This window comes from Hippichthys cyanospilos, chromosome 7, assembly GCF_059441005.1.
Source record: "Hippichthys cyanospilos isolate Australia breed blue-spotted pipefish chromosome 7, RoL_Hcya_1.0, whole genome shotgun sequence".
Lineage (NCBI taxonomy): Eukaryota > Metazoa > Chordata > Actinopteri > Syngnathiformes > Syngnathidae > Hippichthys > Hippichthys cyanospilos.
Window position 1 is genome coordinate 4,818,503 of NC_142375.1, and position 20,174 is coordinate 4,838,676.

General features: G+C 38.1%; 1 protein-coding gene across 1 annotated transcript in view; it reads right to left on the reverse strand.

Annotated features, from left to right (window-relative positions):
• Nucleotides 1–20,174, reverse strand: part of sorcs3a (sortilin related VPS10 domain containing receptor 3a) — a 182,053-nt gene that overhangs the window by 23,232 nt on the left and 138,647 nt on the right. The window contains exons 14-19 of the mRNA XM_088419860.1: nucleotides 17,610–17,717; nucleotides 15,433–15,550; nucleotides 15,191–15,324; nucleotides 10,002–10,115; nucleotides 8,667–8,838; nucleotides 1,160–1,346 (exon numbers count right to left, since the gene is read on the reverse strand). Coding sequence (XP_088275986.1) covers nucleotides 1,160–1,346; nucleotides 8,667–8,838; nucleotides 10,002–10,115; nucleotides 15,191–15,324; nucleotides 15,433–15,550; nucleotides 17,610–17,717 — 833 coding nt within the window. The remainder of the gene's footprint in view (nucleotides 1–1,159; nucleotides 1,347–8,666; nucleotides 8,839–10,001; nucleotides 10,116–15,190; nucleotides 15,325–15,432; nucleotides 15,551–17,609; nucleotides 17,718–20,174) is intronic.

The window sequence follows — 20,174 nt, forward strand, 5'->3', positions numbered from 1 at the left end:
CGTGCAGGATAATGGCAATTGAGGACCCCCACCTAGATAGATTGGCTCATAAAAATGAAGACACTGCAGCAATACCAACTACGACATACCTTCTGCACATGCGTTTGATTTAGTACCGCTCCGTGCAATATGTGGTAATCGTCACAGTTCCTACCGCGTGGTGTGTATTTTGCACAATGGATTGTTGGATGCCTGTCATCTGTAGCTTTATTTATATGCATATAAACAGATTGCTTTCATTTTCACTCATGATGGACATCCATGTTCTCTTCTGTCCAGTAAGGAATTATGTCCAACATCAAAGTTGGGATATGAAAAATAATAGATAAATAAAATTATGCTGTTCTTGATAAAGTTAAGTATTATAAAGATTTCAACTTTTGTTTTTTCAGTATTTGTCACTCGGTTCTCATTTCATCTTTTTGTGCCAATTTGTTACTTAAACAGCCACTCAGAGTGAAGGTTGTTCTGATGGCCCCGACCCAATTTAACATCCTGAATCAGCCCGAAACCTTTTCCTGATGCCCTGCGACCAACGTCGATGTTCTTACGGTGTTTTGCCACACCAAACCAAGGTGGAGAACAAGTTACGACCAGCAATGTCGGCTTGGTGTGGTGAGGGCTTTAGAATGTTCTTCTACATCTGGTACCATATAAGGGCGTGTTGGCAAAAACTACAAGACTCCCAGGCTCCGTGCACTTGGGCCGCGTATTCTGCTGGGTATATCGGTTCCTCATTAACCACGAAAAAGAGTATACTGTATATATGTGAGCGTGTGTGTGTGTGTATATATATATATATATATATATATATATATATATATATATATATATATATACCCTGAATTTTTAAGTATTTCATTAATTTTAAACTAATCCTAACCTTATCCTACAGAGGCATCGCACATATTCATTGATAATAAAAAAATAAATTGCAATCTGTAAAAAAAAAAAAAAAAAAATTCCCGGATAACCACAGCAACTGTTAAATGTATCATTCAAGTTTGTGAAAAATGTATTTTAAATGAGCGTGTGAAAATGATGGTATAGCAAATTGTTCACACAACAGTACTCCCGTATCGTGAAATGAACAGCATTTTATGGAGTGCAGTTTTCGAATGCAACAGTGAAGATTCACTTTTTGACAGTGTGGACTTACACGTGACATGCAGATACAGTACTGTCGTGACATAACCCAGGGAGTTTTCTGCCAGAGCTGTGACACAAAATATCCCTGCAGACTTGTAGACATGTTTGATGCCCTCTTCAGCCCAGCTGAGGTTCGAATATGACACAGCTATGCCGTCGCCAAAATCTAATTGGATGTTCGTCTGTATAGAATCACCCTGAAAGAAAGCAAGGGACTCGTTTAGTCAATAATTGAAAATACAGTATTTGTTCTACTGTACGTTAACTTTCAAATAGAAGGTTGCTGAAAGCACTTTTTTAAAGGCACATTGACAGAGACATAGTAAAACATGACAAACAGTAGGAAATGCGATTCACAAAGGACAAAGTGGCAGTGAAATTGACATGGGATAGACAAAACTGTTGTGACATGTGACAAGTAATATATTTTGACGTGCACACCCAGAAGAAGACAACTGTCGGTCATTTTGAAGGTCATAGAATTTCTACTCCTAACTTGCTATGGTATGTTCTTCAGCACTAATTTCATTATTGCTGGAAGAATCACAACTGGTATAAACCGGATAATAATGGAACAGCAATTGCCGGCCAGTCGCCTATGGTAAATTGCCAATGCAATTGAAGATAATAAGCAATTTATAAGCCACTCAAGCACTGGCTAAGGTTAGTTTCCATTGAACCAATAGCATTTAGAGCTAAAGTATACATACCTTATATACAGTTTTTTATGTATTATAAAAATAAATATAACATTATTGTTGTGGTTTTAGGGATAGGAAAATATGATTTTGTTCTTGTTGATAAAACAAGCAACCATGCAGTCATGCTGGTTTTTGTCCATAGTTGAAGACATGACAGCCTTGTCAAGGGGGAACGGCCAGGCACAGCCCCAATAGGCTCACCACCTGTGGGAGAGGCCAAAAGGGCCGGTTTCGAAGAGAGCTGGACAGCGGCCATCGCACACAGATCCCCGGCGACAAAAGCTGGCTCTGGACAGATGGAATGTCACCTCTCTGGCAAGGAAGGAGTCTGAGCTGGTGTGCGAAGTCAAGAAATTCTGACTAGCTATAGTCAGACTCGCCTCCACAAAAGCTCAGAGTACCCACCTTTTTTGAAGTCCTTGGGTGGTGTGCTGGAGAGCACTGCCTCCGGGGAGTCCCTCGTTTTGGTGGGGGAGTTCAATGGCGATGTGGGCAATGACAGTGAGAACTAGGGAGAATTTAGTTATAGGAACACCCCAGCTGGTGTTGCTTTGTTACTGGACCTCTGTGCTCATCATGAACAATGGAAACAATGGAGATCAACACCCTCAGAAGGGTCCTTGATTGGAGTGCATTGGAGTTCAACCAACGAGTCTACATGTGTTTTGTGAACCTGGAGGAGATATTCAACCACGTCCCTCAGGGAGTTCTGTGGAGAGTGCTTTGGGAGTATTGGGGACAGAACCCCCTGATACGGGCGGTTTAGTCCGCTATACTGTAGATGTCAGAGTTTGGTCCACATTGCCTGCAGTCAAATGAGCAAGTCAAATTTGTTCCAAGTAGGGTTTGGTCTGTGCCAAGGCTGGTCTTTGTCTCGATTCATTTCAGCACCTTCATGGACAAATTTTCTCAGTACAGTTGAAGCATTGAGGGAGTCCGGTTTGGGAGTCTCGCCATTTTATTTCTGCTCTTTGAAGATGATGTGGTCCTGTTGGCTTCTTCATGCCTGGACTTCCAACCCTTACTTGAGCAATTCACAGCCGCATGTGAAGCGGAAATGAGTTGGAAAAGAGTCTACTGCACTCTCCCGGTCGGGGTAATTTGGGCAGCAACTATGAGGTCCTGCTCCAAGTGGATGCATTCAAGTATCTTGAGGTCTTGTTCACACAAGAGTAGGGTGGAACGGGAGATCCACAGGTAGATCAGTGCAGTGTCTGCGGTGATGCGGATTTTGTCGCGGTACAGAAAGAGTTTAGCTGAAAAGTGCAGGTCAATTGGTGAATCTCCATTGCTCCCCTCACCTATGGTCACATGCTGTGAGTCGTGACCGAAAGAACGAGATCCCGGATACAAGCGGCCAAAAAGAGTTTCCTCCACAGGCTATCTGGGCTCTCCCTTAGAAGATTGGTCATACGGGAGGGGCTCAATGTTGAGCCACTGCTCCTCCGCGTTGGGAGGAGTCACTGGAAGTGGCTCTGTCAGTAAAAGATGCACCCCGGATGCCTACCTGGTGAGGGAGTTCCGGGTATGTGCCACTGGAAGGAGGCCTTGGGGATGGCACAGGGCACATTGGACTGACTATGTCTCTCATCTGTCATGGAAACACCTGGGGATGCTCGCAATGCAGTTGGACAAAGTGGCCAGGGAGAGGCCAGGAAGTCACTCCAAATATAAACATTGCATTTTAGGGCAGTGAGAGGCTTTGCAGTGGCAATTACAATCATCCTCAGGTTTCGTCTTTCATACCTCATTTCTGATTTACATTTCATCCCAAATAAATGAGTATAAAAGTGGAAATTTATGCTGCTAGCTCTATCATGTCGCGGACTGATTTCTCAGTGATGTATGTGCATGGTGTATCATCAGTAATTAAATGTTGCTTGAAGGAAGACAATGAGACATCATTTAGATTACATTATTAGAGTACATGATTTGTACATGATCACTCAAATGACTCGCTATTCTATCCATGGCAAACGTCAGATGTCATCATGACACAACTTGCTTTAATCCATTAATGAAAGCAATCAATTCAAAGTATAGGTAAACTGTTAAGAAAGAGACTCTGGAGGTGAGGATTAATTGCATTTGGTTTATTTGCCGATTTTCAGATGACATGGTGTTAAAGGAAGGAAGACTAAGTATGTATGTATGTTGTATAAAAGTACAGCCGAGTTCATATTTCAAAAAGGCTTCTGTTTAGTGTCATGCTGGAGGGTCACATCATGTTGTTTTCGACTTTTATTGGTCACTACTCCACTTGTCCTTCGATATTCAAGACAAGAAACTGAAGGTCATTTGAAGGCAGCAGGACAGGGACACCTACGTTTGCTTGAAGGCAATCGTGTGCGTCCTGTCCTAATCCCGAATTTTCATACACTTTCATCAAAATTTGAGCTGTTTGGTGGCTAGGCAGTTTAAGCCAAGACCTTTAAGATGTTGTTTTTGTAGAAATCCCTAGTTGGGCATTTTTGTGCAAAACTGGTATTTTCATTAATCACTCAAAACAATTCTCCAACACATACACCTGATTTTATGAAAACACCGTATAGTATATCCACCATAAAGTATGCTATTTAACTCCTGGTGTCCTGAATGTTTTATCTATCCACTAGACAAAACATCCAGGAGACCGGCACACAACAAACCTGATTCAAATGATCAAAAAGTCAATAAGGTTTGCAGAAGCTGAATAACAATCCTCAGCATTTTAATTAGGTTTCTTGCAGAAGAGGAGACATGTAAAAAATTCAGGGCACCGGCCCTCAAGGACCAGAATTGAAGACCACGTTTTATATGGACGTGCATTGTCTTTAGTGACACAATTTTTGAAATACATTCAACTGGGGGTATATGGTTGAGAACCACGCTAACGTAAACAATTGTGTTCTCTACTTCTGTTACAGTGTGATATTGTTGACACATTGGTGCTATTGAAAGTCTTTTTTTTCGAATGAAATTTCTTAAAATCTAGTTCTCAAAGAGAGGTTCGTTAAATACTGTATTTTGGGTTATTAATAAAAACAAGTCAATCGATTTAATCAGTTTAATCTAATTTTTAAGTTTCTCAAAATGCGTTTTTTTCTACAATTGCCTGCTAATTAGGTGATGAAGCTAGCAAAGCTAAAGCGGCATTTTATTTTATAATATTGATTTTTACAAAATTGGCAACAGCCTGTTTGGGGGAAATACCCAATTTGTAGTACCCAAAAGTACCCAAATTGTTATAAGGAAGCGTGCAATTTGCAGTTTTTATTTTCTAAACTTCAGTATTGTTAAAAAGTAAAAAAAATATACGTCAAGAGGATTTTGTTGGTGAATAAAAGTGTGTTTTTTTTGTTGTTGTTGTTTTTGTTTTTTTGTTTCTGCAAACTGTTGCAATGGGGTCTTTGGAAAATGTGCCTTCTAGAAGGGTTTCCTGACTCCAAAGGGTTTTATAACCCCTGCATTAAATGATCCATCCATCCTAAATCATTTTAGAATAATTGACTTACTGTCAATACTTACAATATGTTTATTTATTTATTTTTTATTTTTATTTTTTTATTTGTGGCCGTGAAGCATATTCACCAACCATTTCCTTTGGGGAATACAGTGATCCCTCCTACTTGGCAGTCTCAGAAATCTCGGTCTCAGTACTTCACGTTTTTTTCCAGGAAAAATAAAAAAATATTTCAAAATAAAAAAAATCATTTAAAAAATGTGCAAAAATGTACAAAAATTTAAAAAAGCAAAAAACTACATTATACCGTACTACATTGATCAAATAACGATGTAATATTAGTTAAGAACTATGTTAAAAATTGTTCAAGCGTTAGAGTTCGTGACGTTTTTTTATCTTATTTTGAAATGCATGCTTTTAATTGATCGGGTCGCGTTGCATTTCCGTTTCCTGTTTTACGTTCTCGGTGCGTCATTCAGCTCGTTACGGTGACATAGTGCATGACAACGTATGCTCATATTTATAGTTTATTATCATTTATGTTGATAACGCACGCTACTGCCTATGTTTAGTAAGTGATGCGTGTTTATTCTGTTTATGTGTTCGTTTGTGTAGAGGTTGCACTTTATAGTTAGTAGTTGTTAGTTGTTGCTAACCCGCTAATGTCGGCTAAAAATACAGTAAATTCATAGATTAAGTGTTTATATGTTAGTTTACTGACTTTAAGATTGTTGTTGATTTATTATTCAACAGATACTACATGATACACCATACATGAGCCAAAATAAATGTGAAGTTCAACGTGATGACTTGCGTACTCTTTCACCGGAGTCTTGGTGCAGATAACCAGTCCTGAGAACAAATTCTCAACAAACTAAGTAATGTTAGTTATTTAATGAATATACAATAATGTTAATAAGGATAATGTAATGTTAAATAATAGGAGAAAGGAAATAAAATGGGCAAAAAGTACAAAAAAAAATATTGTTTATGGTTACTGTGGTTATATTGGGGCGTACATACAAATCTAGGAACTGATACCCTACTTAGCGGGTTTCAGACTTCGCAGGGGGTTGACAGCCCCCATTAACCGCAAAGTATGGGGGGATCATTGTATTATCTTAAAACAAAACTGCTGAATAGCTCCCAAATGTAACTAGGGAGTAAAACAGAACGGCACACAAAAATGATTGATATATGCGTGCGTGTTTAGCCTTTATCATTTAAAATAATTATTGTAGTTTTCAAACAATATATCTGTGCAAGAGCTCTATGTTTTAATCCAACAGCATGGTGTAGAGTAGTGGTCTTCCACCTTTCAAACAAGCAACCTTTTCCTCCCCCAGACGGGAGGTGGGGGTTGCATGATCAAAAGATGACTTGAGATATTGCTGCTTCTGTTCGCTAGCTGCATGACTGCTTAGTAGAGGCTAAACTGCTTTGGGGTATGTGCCGCAGGCTTCCGGTTTAAATGCCAAATGTAGCCCACTTACTTCCGGCTCGCCCACGTCCCTACGTTATTCTTGTGCTTGAGCAGATGACTGTCTCTATTCTTGTTTACTGACGTACATTGTTTCATCAAAGCCTATTCATCTAAATCAGCAACCGGAAAGGACAAAGTCTTCAAGATGTCCGAATTTAAATGACATTGTAACTAAGAAGGGACGCACACAGCATAATGCTAATGCTAGTGCTACATAATTGTATTTGCCTACTGGCAAAGTTGCCTTAGGGCTGCAATTGTGAATTTTATTTCAATCATGATGGAGAATACGTTGTTTTACTTGTAAATCACGTTAACAGACAAAATTGTAATTATTGTCTGTGACTAAAATTCATTTGATAAGCTTGGTGCGCTGACAAGTGCTGTTCAGTAATGCTAGCTTGATGGTGTGTATGCTTTGAATTTCCCCTCAAGGATGACTATATGACTTTGATGAATATAAAACCAAATTATTCTAATATATCTTATATAACACTTGTGCATTGTAACTGATAGTAGTGAATGATTTTAGTCCGGTACAGCTTGAGACCTGCCAATTAGAGAAGAGACAGGGATGTGGCTATATAAACTGATGCCTTGTGTTCACGCAGCCAGAGGTCTTGCAAACTGGCACTAAATCTCTCTGATTTGCCCTATTTGCTATATGTGCTCGGGCTTTTTTTTTTCCCCCCATCAAAATCGTATCTTTCAAACCAAAGTGCCAAAGTGGAGATATGCCCAAGCCTTGGTGTCGTAGTTGCGTGTAGCCAGCTTAAACCGGAAATTTGCATCATTGCGCTAATTCTTTTCCCGCCAAAGACAGATGCTGGTGACGTTAGAGGTGGAAGTTCTTTCTCATTGGACACGTCAGAGGCAGAAGCTCTTTCTGATTGGATAGAATTCGGTGACACTACTGCCGCCTATTGACTTGGCATGCTTGTATGTGAATGAAACCACACTGTGCTGGGTTCGTATAGACACGATTTCTTTGAATAAAAAAAACAACAAAAATTAGGGTGAGACTATGTGGATTTAAATAAGCCGGTTACATGTGGACAAGGCCTGAGAAGTAACTGTCCTGGACAAGCTGATTGACCTTTCTTTGTCCACAGTTAAGTTTATATTTTAATTCTAATTGTCTAATTTTATTGCAGGATATTAGACCAGGTCAACAAAATGACAGTCCTTTTGTCCAACCAAAAAAAAAAAGATGACTGACAGATGGGTTAAGGTTTGCATTGTTACTGTTTTTATCCCAATGCCAAGTAAGTGTTATGTCATACTATGATGTTAAAAGTTAAATGTTTTAACTTGAAAAGTTTAATGCAGGGGTCACCAATGTGGTGCCCGCGGGCACTCGGTAGCCCCCGAGGATCACTTAAGTAGCCCGCAGACCTGTTCTGCAAATAGTTTACAAGTGATAGAACACTGTGATTTTCTCGGAATTTAATAAAGATTATGCATATATTACATATACATTGCATATTACACTTGTTCATGTGTTTACTACAGCTGTTTCTTTATTGTGAGAAATCAATAACATGATCAGGGTCTTCACATAAACGGGTAGCCCTTCATATTACTCAGTACCAAAGGAGTAGCTCTTGGTTTCAAAAAGTTTGATGAGCCCTGGTTTAATGTGATACCTTGATAAGCTATCACGTTAAAACATATTCAGAGGACGCCATTGTGTATGTGACATTCTCTGTAATTTGTTTTTCACCTGTGAAGCCCTTTGAGACTGTGTTGATTCAGTACTATACAAATACATTTGACTTGATTTGAATAATAGAAAATCCATAACAGTCTTGTTTCAGCACAGTCAAGCTACATTAATCTGTGTTCTTCAACAGCTCAATGTCTGCAATGTGTTTGCTTCATGTGCTCTCACCTCATCTAGATGAACCAAAAAGGTTACATTAGTGCCCAGGTTAGCAGCCAGTTTACCATCTTTGGTGGTCAGCATAAGTCCTTTTGGAGGTTTCCTGGGGCACTGTTGCTTTCGAGCTGTATACATTTCTTTTACTCCCTTGGTGCAGTTGTTTAACACCAATTTACGGTACCTTCACAAAAACACACAATTTCAACATTTAATTGTGATTTTACATCTTGAAAAACATCTGAGTTGTGCTATATTGACTGAGCAGTCATGTTGGGGGGAGCACGGAGGACCCCAGGGAAAAGACTTTTTTTTTGTCATGTGAAGTGTAATTGTGATAAAATTTTTATTTTTTTTTTCCAGGCACTATGATGCACTTGGTTATTTTTTTCAGTTTTAGACTAAGCTGTATAAACGCTGTTCAAAAATACAGTAGTGGAAAGTTGATTTATATTGCTTTTTTTTCTTTTGCTAATGTTAAAAAGAATCCAAGTTTAGGTAGACTTTTACAATTTTTATAGATCATATTGTTATTTATATTCAGCACGTTGAGTGTGTGTATGTGTGTGTGTGTGTGTGTGGGGGGGGGGGGGGGGGGGGGGCTTGGCAAAATATTAATGAGAAGCGCTGCTCTATGGAAAGCAAGAAAACCTAGATTACAGAGTTGCTGGCAACCAAAGCTGGCCCACGGCATAAGCAAATTAAGAGGTTGCTTAAAATGACACCATGTAAGATTTAGAATGTTTTTCACTAAACATGAATACATTTAATAATTATAGATTTTAAACACTTGCAAATAAATGTGTTCGTAACAACCAACGGTATGTTTCAAATATAATTTTAAATATAATCGTAGGTCTAGTTATCTAGGGGAGGCAAAATGTGTAATATTTAGCAACATCTTGTGGTGAACTAGTGATTTAGAAGCACCGAAGAACTTCAAAATAAATGTGTTCCAAGGCTTTCATATTCAAATATTATATTTATAAGATTTATTTTGAAGCTTTGGTTGAGTTTCATACCACATTTGGCGGTGGGTTTTACTGTCATGCTGAGAACAACACACAGGTCATCCTACTGTGTTTTCCATTGCATTTGGAGCCCAACAAGCTCAAAAAAAGAAAAGAAAATCTTGTGCTGTGCAGGTAGCAGAAATCTCATTGTGTTCTAATCTTGCGAGATCTCATCGTATGAGATCTCCTCCCACCCTGACCGGCTGGTAGTTCAATACAGTATGTACCTTGTCAAATCCCCAAAGACACTTGAGATAGGCTCCAGCATGCTTTCAACCATTGTGAGTTTAAGTGGTTTAGATGATGGATGGACAGGCGTTCAAACGATTCTCACCCTGTGCTGTTGAGATAATTCTGACCAAGACTGCAGCTTTTGGAGGTTGAGGAGGGATTAAACCAAAAGGCCGGCCTGCAGGTCCCATTGCTGCGACGCTCATATCCATAGTCACTGTCAGATAAATTGCACACAAGAGACATGATCAATATCAACATGCACAAAAGGATAGCTTGTAACCTGGTTTCTATTTTACAGCAACTGATGAACGATCATGAATACATTCAAGCCATTATTATACTATAGGTCTAAGCTACTTTTGACAACATAATGTATGGAGTAAAGTTACTTTAAAAAGATGTTATTAGTTTTCAACCATTTGTATTCGTACAAGATGTCTGTTATGAGCATGACTCTAAATTGTGTGTGATTGAAGTTTTTTTTCCAAGACAGTAAATCGAAAACCTGCAAGTGTCAAGTCTTTTGAATGCGACTCTCATTTGAATGACTACAACTCTTCACTAGAAACAACTTCACGAATCTCTCGTGTGGATTGTCGTCTGTGAACTTTCTTTTTGTGCGGGTCATTTGTGAAGCAGAAAAAGGCGGAATGTTATGGCAAGGAATACAAAGCTTTCAATAGCTCGTCACGCTTCTGTGGTAAGGATAATGTATGCACACTTTTAATGATGGTCAAATGAAGCTTTTGTGGTTATTTGGGACCAATTGCTTTTAAAATGGCTTCATTTTGGGAAGTTACTTTAACAGCTAGAAAACTTTCCTGGTAGAAACAAACACTGCAGTTGATCTGAAATACCCTTCCCTTTGAAAACTACTTTGGCAATGAGCAAAAACAAATACATAAAAAAATAAGATAAAACAACTCAGTCCAAAAATTGTTCAAAGAACGATGTTCCTCAATAGAATTTTTTGAGGGTTCACCAGTTTACATAATGACTAAAAGCCCCGTTTCTACCCTAAGGAACTTTAGAAAATTGTTTCAATTTGACACAGTAAATTGAACTGGCACCGTTTGTCCACCAAAAATATTTACCGAGGTAAAGTGATTCCCCAACGGGCATGCTAAATCAATCCAAGCCACTAGAGCCTTTCTGAGTCCTGTGAGAAATTTAGAGGGCAAGGAATGACCCAGTCAACAACTTGACATCACATCTGTTCCCAAAATGGCACCATGGTTTAAAACTAACTTAGGTGATTTACAGCAAACTCTTTGGGCAAATACAGGCCTAGACACAAAAAATTATATTCATCAGACTTTACAATATTGCTTCCTTTACTCATCAAAACCTCAATTTGGGATCCCCGGAGGTATACTTTTCAAGGGAAATATGCTTTAAAATTAATGTCAGTGTTTGTTTTTGTCAGGACGTCCGTTCATTTTACCATCACTGCCATTTACTAATATTCGTTAAATTTGTAAATAGGAAGAGTAAAAACCACGCAGGGTCAGAAATCAGGTTGGTTCAAAGCAATTCAAAAAAATGCCCGGAAAGTTTTGCAATGTAAGCCACAATATGGCACTGAGAAGAGCAGAGCTGGTCATTTAGAGTATGGAACAGGGGAAAACAATGAGACGATAAAGAGGTATGTCAAGTTGAGGCACAAGAAATGGATTCCAGAGGAATTGGGTTTTCAAAAATAAGATGAACAGAGTGGAAATCTTGAGTAGTTCCGAGGGCATCTCAGTGTGCTTCTGTAGTCTCGATTGTTTAATATGAGAGTGTAATTTCAAATCTTTTAAGTCAGTGTTTTCCATGTCTTGGCCTGAAGTTAATATCAAATGTGTTTTATATTAAGTCTTTCAGTCTATGCGGTGAAAACCAATATCCAATAAATGGCCTCTAACACAACCATAATTAGGACATTTTTCTGACAATCTTGAGAGCGAAATTAAGGGTGAAACACGGGCAAAAACTTGAGTGTGCCACCAAAATGGAGAATCCAGTAAGAGGAGCATGTAGTGGAACTGTGGTGACAGCAGTCCACCCTTTCTAACTTATCATGAAAGAGTCGCGATTCACCACTTAAATGTCAAGATATGACTGAATGGAAAGCCTGGAGCTGTGCGACCTAAAATTCACTTCCCGTGCGTTGTTACAGTGATGACTGGTCTGGCAGCCCAAAGTTTTAGCTCATGCAGTGATTTATTGTATAGTGGATATCACCTTCAAGTGGGATGAACACTCCCGGTAGGGATGGGGAGCAATTTTTATATTCAATACCATTATGCTTAACAATACTGCATATTGAGCTGATGCCTTAACAATTGTTTTATTAGTACAAAATATTTGTTTAGTGTACAAGAAATCCTTGATTTTCCTCATTTTGCGACCTCGGGTTGAAGTCTGCTTCATGCGTACTTCTGTGACGTGCACATAGACATTCAGCAAACCTTTAGTTGGGAGCTCTTCTAGGCTCAATGTGTCATTCCAATGACTTGTTGTTGTCGTTAAGTTATTTTTTTTTACTAGCTGAACTGTTAGCCACACAATGAGCGGTGCGGGAGTGAACATTTCAAGGGAGGAGGGGAGGGAAGGGCAAGCGTGCTTCAAGAGCAAATTGTTAAATTAATAACTATTAACTCTCCCCACCAGACATCCTGCAATTGATACTGGGACACAGCACATTAATACTGGGGCATGTGCCCTAGTAAAAGAGATCTGGCAAGGGCACTGCTGGTCACATTAGCCCCTTTCACACTGCAAGAACTCTTCCACGATACACTGGTAGCTTGAGTTCCCCTTTCCGTTCACACCAAAAAACGTTCTGGGTCTGGAAGGTTCCTCTAAGCGCCAACCAGGAAACTTCTAAGCGCCATAGAAGCCATAGAAGGTTTTGTCTTTTTAAGCTGGTCTTTCTAACAGTGTTATCTGAATGGCGAGCTTGAGTCCTTGTGACTGCCATCACATCAGAGATATACCATATCAACAAACCCCCCATTCAAAAAAAACAAAAAACAAATCAATAACCGGTTAAGGATGCTAGGGAAACCTTATCAATTATGCTGTCATTCTTTGACAAGACAAAAGTGGTCAGCATTTGTTCTAGCTGGTAAGTGTATGTATTGCACATGGTTCATTCAATTGCAATTTAACATTTCCAACTGAATTAAATCTTAATACCTGCTGTACATTAATCATGTTGGCTTCCTATCAATCAATAAATGCTGACACGTATCAAGAAGTTGTGACATTGTAGTTACTGTGAGAAGATTGTGTTTAAATGTCTTTATATTATCAAAGTTGTCCACCAAGTTTATGATTGTGTGTATATGCCAAAAGACCGCAATTAATAAACGAGTCAAATGAACTCCCTGTCAGCGTTCTCCAACTGGAGCGCTCGGCTGTTTAGCTTACCACTGTTCAATTGAATCTGCTGTAGACATCATAACCTTTGCATGTTCCTCTCAGTTTTAGTAATATTCCTGTGCGTGAACTGGAATGGACCCGGCCGTTGGTTCAGCCTGCTTACTTCTTTTATTGAAAATAATGCAGTAACAAGCTCAGCTTACACGAGCTGCTGTTAGCTCCAACAGACACTGACTGCTAACAGTCAACTGACGTCTACCCTCTAGCTCGTCCCATTATGGTAATTATTGCAAGTGGGAACAGGGCTGATATAAAAATCAACATCTGTGCATCAAAACTTGGCTTATGTGGTTGACATATCCATCTTCTCCAAGTGGTGTTGAATAAAAACATAAATAAATAAATACATAGAATCTTTAAGTTACTATTTATAGGATACATTTGTGGAGTTAAGGTAATTTGGGCTTGCTTATGTTGAGAGAAAATGCTTATGTTGAAGAAAGTGCCCACCCTCCTCCTCCACTCAACACGCACACAAAGAAAACCAGAATAGAAAAAGTGAATGTTTGTTTGACAGCAACTAAACAGTACACACTTTCTGAACCGCTACACAAACTATATCAGGCTGTAGTCTGCTGTGGCCCATGTCTTTGTTGTTTTGAGATAAAGAGGCAAACCGTTGAAGATTTGCATACAAATTGAAATTATTAACATTCAGACCCCTTTTCCCTATTTTAATTGAAAGAATAATAGCACGTTTTACTTTCTGGCACTGGAGTCAGACATTAGCATGTTGTTTAAAACAATTTTAAACCAACAACATTATTGGAAATATGAATGTGAAAACAAGAATACTTTATGAAAATGAATGATGGGATAATGGTGGCATAAAAAAAGTCATTACTCATTTTGGTAGTTTACAGGTGGGTGACAAACAGTGTTAAATTGGTAGCTTAATGATTCTTGCCCATAGATCTCTGTAACAGAAATTAATCAGTCATCATACATGTCTAAGAAGAGGCTTCAAATTTGTCTCAAAAATATTTCAGCACTAGGCCAAAAAGCCATAGAGAGGACGTGGAAAGAGGTTGGGTACACAAAATAAGAAAAAATATATTTTGCTGCACAGGTAACAACTCTGTCAATCCAGTATGCATGTGTTCATGTGTGTGTTTGTGTGAGGTGTGAGGGTTCGGGATGCTAACGTGACAGATTGAAAGGCACAAAATAAGCAGTTACACGTCACGGTTGACAAATGGCTGTCCATGTCTGTCCTCCAACTGAATATTCATCAACTATTTGCGGCGAGGTAGATGCCGGGTGACAGAGAGAGCGAGAGAAGAAAAAAGACAAAACCACAGACACACACATCTTTGTTTTTGGCAAATAAAAGCAAAAATAAGCCTTTTTAATGGAGTTGTGTAGGAGAGTGTAGGAGACACACTAAAAAAATTAAATAAAAAAAAAAACATGAAGGTATGCGCCTCTCCAGGAACAGGGTTGCCAACTTTAGGCCTAGTGCAACAAACAAAACAATGTTTATTGTGTGATCCCAATTTAAGCTCATGAGTGAATGTGCCTTGTGTGACAACAAGTGTCGAAGAAGGGTTCTGGGACACTGTGTGTGTCTGTGTGTGTAGGTGTGTGTGTAGGGAGAGGAGGAAAGAGACTTCACTGGAGTATTGTAAATTTGTTACCTCAATGTCTTTTGTATTAATTTGGAATTTCAAGTGTAAATTCTGATTGTTATCATGTTTGGTCAGCTACAGGCTTCACTTTAATTAGACTTTCAGGTGCCATCAAAATAACCGCAGGGGGTTCCGTTCCCCATTAATGACGAAAAATGAGGGGTTACTGTAAAAAAGGATTACTGTACTTCTAAATGTGTGTTATAGGACATGTGTTTATAGGTCATTTTACCATTCAAAGTCATGGGCTCTGCAAATACAGGACTCAGCAGAGAGGATTGTGGAATAGTCTTTGCCGAGCATGCAAATGTTTCCTGGTCTCCGTTTCATGTATATCTGTTTTTGTCCCATAACACATGGTTCACCCTGCAGGGGAAGAAAAACACAAAATGTGAAACACAAAATCTTTTAATACTAAGTGCAGCAACCAACATGGAGAGGAATGTTTTTTTTTTTTGTTTTTTTTTCTCCTACCTGATTGTGAAAGTGCCAGGTTTGGTAATCCTCCTCAGTACATTTCCTACTGAAGATAGACTTATAGTCAATCTTGATGAGTTGCCATTCAGAGCGGTGGCTGAAGTGTCCAAAAAATCTGAAGAAAAAGATGTGAAAAGACTGCTACTGTTAAACAACTAAACTAAATTTCTTGGAGTCACCCTTCTATTGTTGACTCCCACCTGGCTGTTATTTTTTATGCTAAAGCTATTTTCACAATTTCTGACTGTTTTGCTTCCAACAATGATTTAACCTTGTTTTAGATTGCACACCAAGCGCTCTATCTAGGTCGTAGGTGTTAAACTGCAGTCCTCGAGGGCCAGCATCCATCAAAAACATGCAGGATACCGGCTCTCGAGGACTGGAGTTCAACACCTATGATCTAGGTGTTACGCAACCATGGACAGTCTGCTCCACTCGGGCAAACATTTTGACCTAAAATAACTCCTTTATTAGTGCACCTCTGAATATTGTCATAGAATACCATGTCATGCGCTCAGAGGCCACAAGCTACTATTTTTATTTTTAGAGGTTTTTTTTCTTTCTCTTTCCAACTCCTTTTCTTCAAATGATCTGCCCGCACGTCTTCGATCTGAGTGCACTTCCCAGAGCTCCTTCATTTGGAGACCAACTCAACTAGCTTGTGAGTGAAACCTTGTAGAATTTACAAAACAGTGTCTAGTCGAGACTACAAGTTCCTTGTTTATAGCATCTGTTTTTCATCTGGTTTTCATCTGTTCACAGTTTTGATTTCGATTAAAGAAACAGAAGTGGTGCTCCAAAAGGTGCTTTGGAAAAATAAACCCAGGCTGCAATTAACTAATAGAATTAACAACTGACCATATTTTCTATGTTGTTTAAAATTAAAGACAACTTCTAGTCTTAAAAAAAACCCTTCCCAGTAATAGATTATGGTGAACATATTTGAGGGTAAACATTTTATTAAAAAACACATTAATTACTCATCGTCTTACCTCTTTTCGTCTTATTCATGTTGGTTAGTTGTTTTGTAGTTGGTCTCTCTCCACTAATTGTTTTATTCATGAGTACATGTTTATTTACAATCTATTTATTGACATTGTTGAACCAAGCAGAACCATCATTCACATGATTGTTTTCTCTTGTGAGTACACAGATTACAGTTTATACATGTTATGTTATGTTATGTTATGTTGTGTTGTGTTGTGACCTGACCTCATCTAAATTGTTTTGAATTAGCGTCAAAATGATCCATTACAGCACAGTTGTCAAACTCAAGGCCCGGGGGCCAAATCGGCCTGCCATATCATTTTATGTGGCCCGTGAAGTGCTAATTATGATGTAATTATGACTAAATATCTTTTTTTTTTTCCATTTTAAAAACGTTTTGGGGGAAATAATCAGCTTTTTTTGTGACCAATGCCTTTTTGGAACAGTTTTTACTTGCCTCTGATCTGAAAACTAGATAAATATCCGACGATCATATTCAAAATTGATTTGACTTTGAAGTCATAATGGCCCTCCATCAGAAACTAGGGGTACAATTTGGTCCACAGTTCAACTGGGTTTGTCACCCATGCACCACAGTATATGTTATGGTCAAAAGATAAGCATAAGACTAAAGCCACAAGCAAAACATGAAATGTCATTTTTAACAAGTATGTTGCACACTAATCTCATTTGGCTATATTAATTAGGCATAGGGAGGACGTGAAAATTGTCATCGTCATTCAAAAGAGGAAACATTTTGGATTTCCCGAATGATTCAAATCCCTAAACAGCAATGCTAATACAAACCCTTTAGAGTTCATTCCATTGATTTCAATTTAGTGCTGAAATTTGAATTGTGTTCAAATATATCATACTACATTGATGAGCTATACATATTGTGTGCTTTCTGTGATACATTTGTTTGCCATTAACAGTGTAACAAGCATCTTAAAGTAGACTTAAACTGCTTTTTAAAAAATGTTGCTTCATACACAAACAGTGTGCCTTAAAGGAACATCCCCTCCAATAGCCCATTTACCGTTGAGCATCTGCAGCACATAACCTACAAATATAACACACAACTGAAAAAGCATTTTAAATGAGAACATCACAATATCCTGTTGAAAATAAAAAATAAAAAATACATTTCAAACAATGTTTGCACATAGGGAATTTGTCAGACTTACGTCATAATCTGGTTTTCTGCCCCAGCTTCTACTAAAACGCCATCCACAAACAGAGGCACAGAGGAAAAGCTGTGTTGGGTCCATTGCCTCCCTTCATCAAAGCTGACCCTGTATATGAGTGTCAAAACACATTTCCATCACAAATTCAGCAACAGAAATGGCACGGAAAAAGACACGCTCTATTAGAGCTTGGTCACAATCATTTGCTAGTCTCAACAGACATGACTTACTGTCTCTGTTTAATTAGTGCTACAGGATTTCTGTAAAGGTTATTATATATATATATATATATATATATATATATATATATATATATATATATATATATATATATATATATATATATATATATATATATATATATATAAAAGGACTGTAAAATTATTCAAATTTGAATCGCGCTAATAATATTGGCCGCCACGATTAATTAACCTGATTCTCGGCGATATATTTCAAGTATAAACTCTGTTTGTTATCATGTTCGGTCAGCTACAGGCTCCACTCTAGTTTGACGTCCAAGGGCCCTTGTTACTCTCTGACAACACCCGCAGCTCGGGGAAATTTTTTATATATTTGATTTTTCTGCAATTTGACATGGAAACAGATTTTCTTGTGTCTCTCTTTTACACAGATATTTTAAAAAAGGACAGTAAGAGTCTTTAAATGCTTTGATACCACAATGATTTTACTCATGTTATATAATGGTGATATAATAGTAAACACAGTAAATGGAACTTTAACTATTGAATGTTAATGGCTAGTGTCTTGGAAAGAGTCCAATTCGATTGCCGAAAACTGTGTTGCATCACCCAAAAGTATGTATGTATGATGTACAGTAGCTAAGGGACTAAGGAAATATGCTCTTTGTCTGGGGTGCCCCGGTTCTCAAGAGCCCATATCCAGTCTGTTTTTTATGCAATCCCCCACCAATTTAAAATTTTAAATGTACAAGTATGTATAAACAGTTGTGGTCTCTACAAATAATAGATTGGATAGACACTCACAGAAGACACAGGTGGTAAAGTGAAGTTTACAATACACAGAAACATTTACAAGGATAAAAAGCTGTAAATCTGTACATCAAAGCAATACAGGCAGATGTCTTTAAAATACAGTGCTGGGAAAAAAGTATTTGCCTATCCAGATCTGTGTTTTTTTTATTTTCATATATATTATATTTATCACTTGCAAATATTTCACTTCAGTTTCAAAATTAGAACTTCATTTACCAAGGGGTGGGGCAGGGGTGTTTATACAAACTTATGTGAAAGATTAATTATTGTTACTCAGTGGAAGCTTTTCCGGATACATAAAGATTGGTTAAATGAAACAAAGTGCGACAAAATAAATAAATAAATTAAAAACATTCTATTTGTTTAAACCAATTTTGATGACATTAACCAATAGATTGGTTACGAATTTGACCAGTTCGGTTAATTAAGGGGCAACCAATCTTATTGGTTATCCAACAGACAAAATTGGTTCCAGAGAGAACAGTTGCTTGCGGCTGTGTGGCTACCCTGATTTCCTCCTGCATCCCGATAGTACACATGGTAGTTATATTGCACAAATAAATAAGTACATAAATATCTTGATCAATATGACCGCATCGTATTGGTTTAACCACTTGAAAATACGACCATTCTAGCTTGGTTGTTTTAACCAAACAATTGTTTACATAAATGCCTACTAGGTTGTTGTTGTTGTTTTTTATTTATTTATTTTAAACAAATATCCAATCACTTTGAATTCTAGTTATCATCATTACATTGAGCTTGAGTCAATCCCAGCTATCTTTAGCCGAAAGGTGGAGCACAACCTTGACAGTTTGCAAGTCATTCATAGAGCCATAAATCAAACCATTGTTCCTACTCACAAAAAATTACACCCAAGAACATTTTACAGTCTTCAATTAACCTAAGACATTTTTGGACTGTGGTAGGAAATGGGAGTACACTGGAAATAACTCATGTATGCACCATGAGAACATGCAGACAACAAAAATGATAGATTCAAATCCCAAACCTTAGAACTGTGAGGCATATCTGCTAAGCTTTCATTCAGCATGCCACCTCCTTGAGTCATAACAAACTATTCATCTATGTGACTGAGAAACCGCAAAGTAGTGTCACCCACCCCTCAATGGAATTTTCATGCATGTGTATGTGGGTACCTGAATTTTCTAAATGTGAAAAGTATTTTTACTTTACATATTTAAGACAAATGAAGTACATATATTTACTTAAGTCTTAAATTATGAAACCTTATACAGTAACCGTTTGTTGTTCCGTCTCATTTCCATGTCCTGGCTGTACGTAGTCGGGGATCACGGTAAGCCGCAGTTGCCCAACGAGTAGGCGCTTGGATGTCTACCTAGAGTGAAGCAAGTTGCTGACCAAACATTAAAGGAGAGTTTACACTTGAAATTCAAATTTATTACAAAAGGTAAGAGTATCCCAGCTTTCTTTCCTCCTTACCGGTCTTATCCAGAAACTCGTTTGTGATTAACTCAGAGAACGTCCTTGGCAATGACCAAAAAAAAAAAGAAAAAAAGTAGTACTGTTC